The following is a 12,767-nucleotide window of genomic DNA, read 5'->3' as shown; positions in this document are numbered from 1 at the left end:
TGTGAATCTTGAAATTAAACACCCCGCTTTTCAATTAAAGAGCCGCATGATGATGCCATCGTGCCTTGAAGCAGCCTCGAGAACAGAATGGAACACACACACAACACACACACAACACACACACACACACCACACACACACCCACACATCACACACACACACACTGTCTGGTCCTCATGTTGGTTGTTTTTCGAGTCAGGCAGCTGTGATCAGGTTCGTCTCTGGTCCATGTGACTGAAGAACTTAGTGGTGCTAACCTCCACACAGGGACTCGGTGAAGCGGACTGTGGACTTCGTTGAAGCTGGTTTGTTCATTTGAACTCAGGACGCGTGACGGAGAGAGTTCAGGTCCAAACGTCCATCAATCACGTAGCACAAAAACAAACTACCCAAACCGGAGACGCCGGCGTAGGCGTTTCCTTCACCTGCAGGAAGTAATGCTGTTTTGGTTAATGCGCAGGGCGGGGCCTGCGGTGTCTCTCCATTTGGAACGTTTATCGTTTCGTCTTTCCACCCTTCACGATGTTCGTAGGTCCTCTGGTTATTCACAGTTGAACTTCCTGTGTGGCCTCAGACCTGCTCAGTGGTTCAGTGAGGACGTCTGACCAGTCTTCTTACAGACCTGTGTCAGTCAGTACAGAGTCTCTCAAGCTCAGCCAATCAGCATCTCTACTGGATTTCAGTCTGGGCTGGACCCCTCCAGTAAGTGGATTTCCTTTGATGTTTAGGGCATGTCTTGCTCCTGTAGTGGCGACCTGATTTCCTAGAGCGTGTAGTCCGTTTCGGCTCGAATCCGTTTATGTGGAGCTGGCCAGTCCAGCCAGGTAAGTAGGCCGAGCGATGCCTGGGCCATGATCGAGTTCATCCCGACCTGGGCTCACTGTGGTGAGGACATTCAGTCCATAGAACAGTTTCCAGGATGTGTGGAAGAGAGTGGACTTCGAGGACTATGTTTGGGACTTGATGGAAGATTCCAGACTTACTTCTCTCCATCCTTCAAAGACTCTGACGTCAGACAGTTCTCTGAGACCTTTGTTGTGTGAGGCCTGGTTCACATCAGCATGATGTTTCTCTAAACGTCTCGATGTGGTTTATGAGTCAAAGTGTCTTTGAGCCTCTAAACTCCGATCTGGTCTCACTCGCTGACTCCAGGTCTGATGAGTCCTGACTCTTCCCACGAAGAGTCCGACAGGCAGCTTCTTCTTCTCTGGTTTTATCTCTGACCCACCTTCCATCACTGACCATAGCCTGAGCTCAGCTGAGGGTTATGGTCAGTGATCAGCCCCCCCCCTCCCCCCCCCCCCCCCCCCCCCCCCCCCGTGTCATCACACCTCACACAGATGTTTAACCCCCCCACCCCATTCCCAGACCTGGTCTCCCAGCAGACAGCCTGGTTGTGTCAGTGATGTTGCAGCCTGATCAGTTTCTGAAGCTGGTGTTTGTTGAGTGTTGTTGTGACGGAGGACGTCCTGACGTCACGACGAGTGTCTGTGGTCAGCTGACCGTCAGCTGTCGTCTCTGCGCTGCGTTCAAGTGCAACTTTTAACACGTGAGGCGGCACATCGGCGTGTCGCTGTGAGAGCTTTGAAGTCGGGTCAGTGTGAAATCAAACACTGGAGAGGAGCTCTGGTCTGGAGAGTCCTGGAGAATCCTGGAGAAGTTTCAAGGCCTCAAAATATCCTCAGCACAGTCGCATCATGTGATGTGTGTGAAGTTATGTCGACGCCTCTTTGTGGTGAGATGAACAGCTGCTCTCGTCTTCTGTTTGTGTCAGTTTTAATTGTGACCAGGTTGAAAACGTTGTGTTCAGGTGTTTCACGTTGATGTGAGTCTCGACGCTTCGCTCCGACACCTCGAGCAGTTTCAGCAGCTGGGTTGTGTTTGGGGGGATTACGTCATGTGTGTCGCAGGCCTCAGCTCCTCGTCGTGTTTTCACAGACAGGACGTGTTGTTGAAGGAAACCTGATCCCTGATCAGTTCAGATCCCAGTCCTCTGCAAACCTCCGCTCCTCTTCTCCCTCTTCAGACCTCTCTGTCTGTCTGTTGTGTTTTTGGACGTTGTCCCTGCTGCAGCTGCGGCTCCAAACTTGAATCTGGAGCAGATTAGCGACCCCCACCCACCACCCCACCCCCCACCTCCCTCCTCCCTTTAAGCAGTAACAAATGGAGATTCCTGCGAGCTGCTGGAAACTCTGCAGATCGACTTTCAGCTCTGTGACGGAGCAGCTGAGGCAGACTCACAGCAAACTGTTCGAACTGTCTGCACAGGAAACACAGGAGACTGGCTCTGGTCCTGGTCCTGGTCCTGGTCCTGGTCCTGGTCCTGGTCCTGGTCCTGGTCCTGGTCTGTGCTCAACTTCATGTTCAACCATTAAAAGTTGGAACTGATCACGTTCCTATTATTTTAAACCCATTGGTGGCCGGGGTTAGGGTCAGTCATTCAGCAGTAACCTCTTCATATAGTGGTTTTATTTATAGAGTCCATCTGTCATGTGTGAAATACTGTGGTGGTAAAACTCTCCATTATGGACGGGGAACTGTAGGCTATTGTAAAATTATATGCTGAATAGTTGGAGACTTTTATTTCAGTGTCAGGTGTGGTCACTCCATGATGTCACGTGTCTGGTGCTGTGGTGACGGACTAACTCCTCCATTTCCAAAGACACGGCAGCATGACGACGATGGTGAACTCTGACCTGTGAATGCACCGTGTTGACTGTGATGTCGTGAAGTAGCGTGGGATCATGGGAGTTGTTGTTCTGCCTGCAGCTGAATTATCCACAGAGGTTTCCTCTCCTCTGCGGTGGCCGACCCAAAACTCTCCGGTCAGGAGAAACGAGCGGGAAAATCAGAAACGATGCAGATTCAAAAACACATACGAAAATACAAAAGAAATACAAGAACGGAAACGTGCTGCAAATGAAAAAACGTGCAAAACACGAACAACAAACAAGCTGCAAACACAGAAACGATACAACAACAAAAACACACGAACCCTTAAAACAAATGCAACAGAGAAAGAAAACGGTGCGTATCCAGACAACAGAACAGCAGAGCTCCAGGCCTCTAGGGGGAGCTCTGAGTGGAACACACATAGACTGTAGACAAGCTAACGCTAACACTTGCTACGTTTTCTGTTGCTCTTTTAAAATATTGTAAAATTTATGGCCAAATGTAAAAAAAGAACACAAACCTTTTTTATGTCGCCTCTTCTTTCTATCAAAGGTCAAAGGTCAAGTCATAGGTTAGCAGTGTTTTTTCTTTTGCATTTGTTTTTTATTTTGTGTTTTTGTTGCAGAGCGTTTGACCTCGTCAGCTACCGTACTCTTCCTCTCCATAACAAACAGACACTGAATCAACATCAGTGTTTCTGACACTGTTCAGAGCACACAGGTCAGGGAGGGGCTCAGCTCGTTTCCCTGACAACAACAACACTGACACATGCTCATAGAGGAAGTGATGTCATTGACAGTCGACCAATGAAATGGAGCGTTACCATGATTAAAATCACAGATTTTTCTGGTGTGTGTGTAACATCACTTCCTGTAGCGTAGGCGGGGCTTGACGCTCGCTGTCAGCTGGTTGATTGACAGGAGAAACAGCTGGACGAGCGTTGGTTTGTGTTTGAACATGCTGCTCATTCCAGAGAGCAGCTGCTGCTAAGACACACACACACACACACACACACACACACACACACATTTAATTTCTCTTTAAAGAAGAAAAGTTTCCACAGTGAAACAAACAGTGAATCAGCTGAACTCTGACCTTTGACCTCTCTGACTTCCTCTGTGATCAATCGGTTTAACTGTGATCAATCTAACGATAAAATACAGGTGTTATCAGCCTCTCCAGATGTTTGACTGGAAAGAGATTTACCTGTCCAGGTGTTTGACTGTGGACAGACTCATTAATATTGTAGGTGATCAATTATTTAAATTTAGTCATGTATCAATCATGATATGTACGATCATGTATTGGTGATCGTGTATTGGTGATCATGTATTGGTGATCATGTATTGGTGATCGTGTATTGGTGATCGTGTATTGGTGATCATGTATTGGGGATCATGTATTGGTGATCATGTATTGGTGATCAGACAGCAGCAGTGTGTTTCTGTTTCTCTGCAGCAGCTCAGTCGCAGGAATGCAGCACATGACCTGTGAGCAGCGCTGCATAACCCGCATGTTTTCCATCTCAGGAGGGGGGAGGGTGTGATTCAGACTGGGTGTGTGTGTGTGTGTGTGTGTGTGTGTGTTTGTGTGTTTGTGTTCTCACTGCAGTATCAGTAAAGGACTCTGTCTGTCCCACTGTGTTCACATCTTCAGTCTCTGGTCAAAGTTGTAAATATAATGACACGAAGAAGAAAAACAGACTAAAGTCACATGATCATCAGCAATTTTGATAATTAATCATTTTTAGACATTGATCAAAGAAAACATCAGATTGGTCATTAATGTCGATAATTATTAATCTGCAGAAAGAGACGTTAACAGTGATTTAAAAAAAGAAGTATTCAAATCCTTCACTGTAGTAAAAGTTTGACTGAGGTAAAAGTATCATTACCACAGAGTACAAATACTTCATACAAGTGCAAGTTTTACTGAGGTAAAAGTATCAACAAAATGAACTCAGAGTATCAGGAGTAAAGATTTTTATAAATGCAGAGGATGGGACTTGAAGTTTGTTTGCTCTTTTATTCTGGTGGGTTTAGAAGCTTCCTGTTTGTATAAACGGATCATGTGATCTGTGTTTGAAGCAGCTGCAGCTGTCACAGAGATGCAGAGCAGGACACGGTGTCGAGGTATAAAGCAGGAGCATGAAAAGTAAAGGAAAGAGCAGCAGTTGTTTTTCACAGTAAGACGCGCCTGTGTCTGATCAGTAACATCCTGATTCACCATGGACGTCAGAGCTGCAGACAGTTTACAGTTTTATCCAGTTCCTCACAGGGATGTTTAATGACTCAGTTATCAGTCTGATTCCATGGAACAGCTCCTCTGTCCCTCCCTGACCAACGCAATGCTCAAATAAAGTTCTTCTTTTCTTCTTTTAATACAAGTGTTGCTGGAGTTCAGCTTCACCTACTCCGAGGTGCACGGAGACAGGAGGAGGTCCAAGGAGGTAAAAAAAAAACTCCAGCAAAAGTGTTGCTTGTAGGAGTTTTTTTTTACCTCCTCTGTCCCTCCAAAGCTCTCCCACATGAAGACACACACTGTGTGTCGGTGATATTTGTGAGGCGGGAACAAACGGACACTCACAGGGAGGGTTTAAGCTCCACGTCACCTGGCTGCAGGAGATTCAGCTTCTTGGCTTCCGGTTTGTTTGTCAGACAGATTCCTGTTCCCGCCATCGAAGCCTCTTCTCTGCTGTTGACGTGTGATCAATAGGAAAGAACACCTGAGCAGGTCTAAACACACTGCGATCAGCAGAGGTGGAAATATATTTCACAACCAAACATATGGAGAGTTTAGAAGATTCTCGTCACTGAAGCTGCAGCTTCAGGCCTCAGATTCATCACGTCGCCACCATGTTTGTGTCTGTAGCCGTGCTTCAGAGAGTTTCCTCTCAGAGGAGACCAGGGTCAGGACTCTGATCAGGACTGAGGAACAGAACCTGTTTATTTTGGGAACATTATTGTTATAGTGGGGGGGTATGTAGGGGCCCTGAGGCCCCTCAGCTCACAGATCACGAGTGTCTTATGTCAGTCAGTGCTCATTAACTTTTCATACTTTAGTTCTCAGTAGGAGTTTGAGTGCAGGACTTTTATTTTTACACTGTGGTACTGGCCCTTTAGTCCACAGGAAATAAAGAAGAAAATAAAGTTTTAGCTTTAGCTTCAGTTTAGCTTCCGTTCAGACTAAACTTCTCAGTCTCTTCAGAAACTTTAATCAGCTGCTGGAGACAGATATTTGGTGTCTGGACGTCTCTGTTTTCTCTTCTGACAGTCCCACTTTCATCTGCTCATCCATCTTTCAATCTGAGCAGATCTGAGTTCTGTTCTGCAACTTTAAAGCGACACAGGTTTTAATCTGTTGTTTAATATCTCCCTTTACTTAGTTTATTTAGTTTTAAATCTTATTACATTTATTCAGAGTGAAACACTTTGGGCTCTCACTGCTCTGTAAATAGATCCACTGGGGTTTTCTGTCTGTGTTTGTTCTGGTTTGTGTTCTCTGTCTGGTTTATTAAAGTTTCCTCTGGTCTCCTCTGGGATCAGGACTCTGTTTGTTCTGTTGTTTTGGGGCAAAGAGAGTTCAGAGCTGAAATATGCTGACTGTGTGTTTTCAGAACTGTCTGAGGAGGAGGGACGCTGGTCTCATCACTCAGCTCCAGGAGCTGGACCGACAGATCAGCGACCTGCGACTGGACACCGAGGCGTCACATGACCAGCTGGAGACCGACAGCCGACCAAGCTCAGGTACATCAAACTCCCAGAGTCCCGACTAGACGTAACATGCTGAAACAGTTAATCTGTGACTGATCAGAAACAGGAGGAAAAACCTGGTCAGGGTTTTAGATTTCTTCGGTCTGAGCCGACCTGAGGAACATTTTTTCCCTGCTGTTCTTTTAAATACTTTCATCAGCTGTAGCTCCAGTTACCTTTCACTTTTACTTTAATTCTAACGATAAAGTCTGCTGTAGTACTCACACATTCGCTCCTCACAGTAACTTTATTTCTTTATTTTCTCTTCTGTCTGGTGACAGGTCATTTACCAAAACTTCCACTGAAAAAAAACTATTTCAATAAAACTGAAAGGAGTCTACCTCACAAACAATACCAGCACATGTATTCACATTAATCACATGAATCCATCAGTAACAAAGAACTGATAATATCATATATAACCGGATATGACTCACAGGGACGAAGACTTTTACTTTGACGCTTGACGTACATTTACCTCTCAGTACTGTAGTACTTTTACCGTCATGTGTTGTTGGTGTGTGGTGAGGACGGTTTGTGGAGACAGTTATAAGTTGGTGTTGTCTTGAATTCAGAGAGAACTGATGAAAGTGTGTGATAGAGACGATTGTGTAGAGAACTGCATCATCTGCAAACAGGTGACTCTGTGCTGCTCAACGCTGATTTTAAAGCTCCTCCAGTGTAAAGGTCTGTGTCCATGTGTAGTGTGATTATAGATCAGGTCTAGCTTCTATATTAATACTGTGAAAGTATCAAAGCCTCAGTCCACAGAGAAATGCACACAGCCTGTATTCAGAAACTGAGCCTTAAAACCAGCCGTCAGGACTTCTGGAACTTTGTGATGTCACAACAAAGCAGTCACCAAGCCCCGCCCACCTGGACCCACCATCCAAACCTTGCAGGATTTTTACCTCAAATCTGCTATTGGATTGCTCAGCAAACAGTCAGCAAATCAGAAGAGAGGAGGCTCAGCGACTTCAAATAAAACACAGAAGAAGAGGAAAATATGGAACTTTAATATTTTTATGAAAATGGAAAACGTGGTACCTTTAGTGATCTTAAGGACTTGAGACCAGAACTAGAACCGGTCTGACTTCCGACCCTCAGAAATAGATGTGTTAAAAAAGTTTTTGTTGTCTGGGCTTCCGTGCATCACAGGGCTACAACAGTGTGGTTACCTGTGTTTTAATGGTCATGACATCACTTCCTGTCTGTGTCTCTCAGGTTTCTATGAGTTGAGTGACGGGGCGTCCGGCTCTCTCTCTAACTCGTCCAACTCGGTCTTCAGCGAGTGTTTCTGCTCGATGGCGGACGCTGACGGACGCCTCCCGTCCACAGGTACACACCCACCCCCACCAATCGCTTCAGAGACTACACACATCAGCTGGTCTGTTTCTGTCCAATCATCTGCCAGAAAGCAAAAACCTTCCTCTGTGGAGTCAGTGAAACACGAAGGAGCTGCTGAGTCTGAGTCTCATTAACTCTGTTTACATACTGTCGCCATCAACCTCCGCTGAACACACTGGTTTCCTGTTTCTCAACCCCCTCCTCCTCTTCCTCCTCCTCTTTCTCCTCCTCCTCTCCTCTGCTGTTTTATGTTGCTGTGCTCCTTTTGGTCACTCCGCTGTATAAACACACACACACACACACACACACACACACACACACACACACACACACACATTGACACCTACAGATCCACCAAATGTGTAAACACGAACACACGCACACTGAGGCTTGAGCTTGGCCTTCAAAATAAAAGTCATCCTTTGAAGTGGAGCTGTAGACAGTTCGGACCTGTGTTACATGTGATGCACCTGGGCTCACAGTCGTCACCTCGAATCACCAGGTGACCTGAGCGCCTGACGTCAGTGTGACTCTGAACGAGGTGGTCTCATTTCTGGAGCAGATCCTCCAGGTTCTGGTCTGACAGCTGGTGCGTTCAGTAGCTCGTGTAAAAGTGGTGGTAACACAAAGTCAGAGCAGTTAGCTGTGAGCCTCGCCGGCTGATGTAGTGTACCATCTTAGCTTAGCCTTGCTAACGCCACGTAGGCTTTGACCCCCCTGAAGCTCAACGCTCTGCAAGAAAACATGTAAACAGACAAAACAAACAACTTCAGAAACATCTTTACTCAGAACACAGAGGAAGTGTTTCCAGGGGACATTAAAAAGTGATGAACCCAGCTGTGACGCACTTGTCGTTCAATGCTTTGTGACTTTTGAAGTTAAAAGCTTTTAACAACAAGTGCACATGGATGTGTTTTAACACCATCCATGCAAGTGCGTCCCAGCCGGGTTCATCACTCTTTAGTGTCCCCTGGAAACACTTCCTTTGTGTAATATGAGTATTTGCAGCTCATGTGTGGTCAAACTGATGAAGATGTTTCTGAATCTGTTTGTGTTTCGTCTATTTACATGTGTTTTCTTAAGCTGCAGAGCGTTGCGCTTCAGGGCCACCAAAGATTTTGACCTAATTTTTCTGAGCTGTGAATAAATTACAGTCAGTTATATTCAACGTCCTCGCACGGACTAGTTACACCGTTTTGCTCAGTTTTATTTCTGTTTGAATTTTGACTTGTGCCTCTAATCCAGGTCTGATGCTGTTTAAATCATTTCCAGGAGCGGCAGTGAACGTGAAGAGTTAACATTTCACAGCACACTGTCTCCACAGAAAAGAATTTTCCACTTACTAATGCTTAGACTCTCCATCCACAGCTGAACCAAACAGGGTCATTACCACACTCAACAGACCATTTCATCAGAACTGCATTGCTTGGAAACAGCTCTGTCCAAGTTAACTTCCTGTCAGCTGTTGACATTAGGAAACGCTGCAACACTGAAATAAACTTAGATCCATTTAGACTGTTTATGTTTGAGACTGCGAAGTGTTTAGCAGGCGGGTTTACAGCAGACCTGGACCTGAAATGAGAGCTGTGAATATCCAGAACCTGCTGCTTTGACTGGACCTGATCTCTAATGTCACATTCCTTCTCGTTCTCCTTCAGATGAGCTGCCCAGCTGTTTGGAGTGTGACGGTCTGGTCGGAGGACTCTGTGACGACTTTTCTTCTGGTACAGTTCGTCGCTCAGTCTCCGCTCCTCACCCGCCCACCCTGGATCCTGTCCCCTTAGTGGCCTCCTGTGACTCCCAGTCTAAGTACCACTGCGACCTGGTGGCCCGAAATGGCAGCGACGTGTTCCGGTACCCGAGCCCGCTGCACGCTGTGGCCGTCCAGAGCCCCGTCTTCCTCCAGATGTTGAGTCATGGCGGTCACGGCAGAGACGAAGGGCTTCTGAAAGCCATCGAGGCCGGTGTTGAGGGTCTCCGACCAGAATCTGCTTCTGTTCCAGCTCCTCTTGTACCTCAGAGCTCCTCCTGGCCGGCCCCCTCTTCCTCTTCCTCCCAGACCCCGTGTCATAAGCGTCTGGACAGCTACATCTACAGTCTGCTGCAGCGGAGAGCCCTGCCCATCAGGACCAGCAGACCCCGGACCAGCATCAGCACTGACCCATCAAAGAGCATCCTGCGGCAGGCGAGTCTCTGTGTGAGGCAGGTCTCTGGTCTCAGCTCTGGTTCTGGTTTAGGGACTCTGAGGTTGACTGAACTCAAACCCTCCTGGGCAGCAGGAGGAGGATCCGCAGACGGTGCTGCCACCTTCTCCCCTCAGAGGCAGTGGTCTGTGGAAAGTAAAGGTGAAGAGCAAGAGATCCAAAATGGTTTCCACGGTGGCGGCGATGACACGATGATCAACAACAGTGACTTGGCACCGAACCAGAACAGCTTTCCTCTTACTAACGGCATCCAGAACGACGGTTTCTTCACCAACAAGGACACCAACACAAGCACCAACAGTCTGATGAAAAAGAAGAACAAAGGGCTTCTTCTTCCCTCAGCAGCGTCCACTGCGACTCTGCCTAAAGACGCCAGGGAGCTGGGCAGTCCCAAAGCTAACTCCACCCCCAAAGAGTCCAAGCAGCCATGTTACCCCCCTGACCAGGACCTGCTCCTTGGATCTACTCCTAAGAACAGCCACAAGCATCTCCCAACAGACCAGACAGACGAAGGCGATAGGTCAGTGCCAGAGCTGGCCAGTGCGGGGTCGTCCTCCCCGAGTCAGGACGAAGCAGGAGGAGACGAAGGAGAAGGAGGAGGGAGTCACATGGTTAATGCCAAGTACATCCCTGCCCAGCGGCAGAACATCAAACTCCGCAAGGGTGGCAGCAAGAGTATCAAGACTGTCAAGGTGAAGACAAGTCGGGCCTCTGAACGCAGTGAGCCCGCAGAGAGGAGAGGGGATAAATCCCACCACAGGTCCAGTTCTAAAAAGTCCCGGCTGCTGGAAGACGGAGGCTCCGCCCACATGAAAGTCTCCAAGAGATCACCTGTCGGGGCTCCTGGGGTGTCCTCCTCCAGAGTCAACAAACGCCTCCCTGTGTCCATCCCCGAGGGTCGAGTCCTGGACAAGCACGCCACATCGACGCTAAGCAGCGTGCGGTCAGGTGTATCCAAGCACCATCACCATGGAAACCACCACCACTACAGTGGTACCCACCACCATCACAGTCACCATCATCATCATCACCACGGGCGTGACCAGGTTGTGGTCATCGCCAAACCAAAACACAAACGAAATGATTACCGGCGGTTGCGTGCGATCATGGAGGTCCCATACGACGAGGCGTTCAGGCGCGCTCAGAGGCGGCAGAGAAAAGAGCTTCTCAGCCATTCTCCAGCCGGCGTGTACCTCCCCTCTGGTGAGCAGCTGAGCAGCCCGTACTCTTACGTCGGAGGAAGTGACTCAGAGTATTCGGCCGAGTGTGCGTCGCTCTTTCACTCCACCATCGTGGACACCAGTGAGGACGAGAGGTCCAACTACACCACCAACTGCTTCGGAGACAGTGAGTCCAGTGAGGAGGAGTATGTGGAGGAGAGCACCACCACCAGTGATACTGAGGAGAGTGGAGGAGGTGGGGCTGGGGGTAGGACAGGTGGAATGGGCAGGGGGTGGAGCCAGTTAGGGGCACCAGGGGCCAGGGCGGTGGGGCAGGAAATGACTCCGGCTCAGGCGAAGGCCTTCGTCAAGATTAAGGCCTCTCACAACCTGAAGAAGAAAATCCTGAGGTTCAGGTCGGGCTCGCTCAAACTCATGACCACCGTGTGAGACGGCTGGAGGCGGGAAATCACCCCGCCGCCACCCTGACCCTGCTCGACCGATCTGAACCAGAGCCAGATCAGCTGGGGTGCCTTACCCATGCACTTGTAGTGTATCTGAACCAAATCTCATGTAGAAACAGTCCTGAGGGAGGACAGGTGCTGGGACACTTATGAAGTGGACAAACACTTTTCTACAGTGACATTTGAACCAACCCCAAGCCTCTTTCGCCTGAGAGACAAATCCAAACCAGTCATCCATCTTTGTAAAAGTATGTGTGACATTTGTCCAGGCTGATCCCCGACAACAACAAAAAGTCCATGGATTTTTTTTCTAAATTTACTATCTTCTTCATATCCTTTGTTAACCGTCTGTGTTCACCAGTGGAGTCCATCTGACTGGCTCAGTGTTGAGGTAATCGTGACTTCAGGAGTAGAAGTTTTCTGACGTCTAAATGCTAAAGAGGGAACGAGGAGGGATCTTGTCGTCAATAATCTTGTAACGGTGCTCCTAAGCCACTTGGTTGGCAAACATATCATCCCATCAGCTCCCTGAGTCTAAATTTACCTTCACATGGATCATGTGGGGTTTTACTTTCTAATAAAGGAGCTTTTTCAAAGTTCTGCTATTGCTACATAGCTAACGTTAGCATTAACAGGTGTGTATTTAGTCTACCAGTCTTGCCCTGAGCTTCAGCAATCATTGTGTTTACAGTACAAGAGGTTATAATACGTCCTCTGAGCAGCTACTTCTTCAAGGCAGACTTGACGCTACAGTGACTCAGTATCGGAAAGTGACAAGATGGGCCGGGGCTAGCTGGTTAGCATGCTAACTTCAGTAGAGGAAAAGAAGGGATAGAAATAGAGGCAAAACAAAGGGGATTCTCTCCATCTCTGGAGACAGCTGTTGATGAGCAAAGGAATGAAGTTTGATGCTGAACTCAGAACATTTCTTCTAGACTGGAGAGTAAACAGCTGCTAATGCTAACGTTAGCTTTGTAGCAATTGTAAAACTTACAAGCAGCTCCTTTAAGGAAATTTGAGGGTGTGGTTTCACTTGTGAGCGAGAAACACCACGTACCACAGCACTGGGTTGTTCCCATGGACTCTACAGACAAACATGATCAACATTACTACAGTTCATGATATCACACAAATCAACATGGCCGCTCAAACAGGTATCACTTTGAG

The 12,767-nt window shown here is 47.7% G+C and overlaps 1 protein-coding gene across 1 annotated transcript in view; it reads left to right on the top strand.

Moving 5' to 3' along the window:
* Window positions 1-12,346, top strand: part of dact1 (dishevelled binding antagonist of beta catenin 1) — a 16,084-nt gene extending 3,738 nt beyond the window's left edge. Inside the window, exons 2-4 of the mRNA XM_022766112.1 lie at window positions 6,290-6,419; window positions 7,650-7,763; window positions 9,431-12,346. Coding sequence (XP_022621833.1) covers window positions 6,290-6,419; window positions 7,650-7,763; window positions 9,431-11,586 — 2,400 coding nt within the window. The 3' untranslated portion in view covers window positions 11,587-12,346. The remainder of the gene's footprint in view (window positions 1-6,289; window positions 6,420-7,649; window positions 7,764-9,430) is intronic.
* The last annotated feature ends 421 nt before the right edge of the window (window positions 12,347-12,767 follow it).

This window comes from Seriola dumerili, unplaced genomic scaffold (assembly GCF_002260705.1).
Source record: "Seriola dumerili isolate Sdu_G_001 unplaced genomic scaffold, Sdu_1.0 BDQW01000811.1, whole genome shotgun sequence".
In the NCBI taxonomy this organism is placed as follows: domain Eukaryota; kingdom Metazoa; phylum Chordata; class Actinopteri; order Carangiformes; family Carangidae; genus Seriola; species Seriola dumerili.
This window is presented reverse-complemented; position numbering and strand designations above follow the sequence as displayed.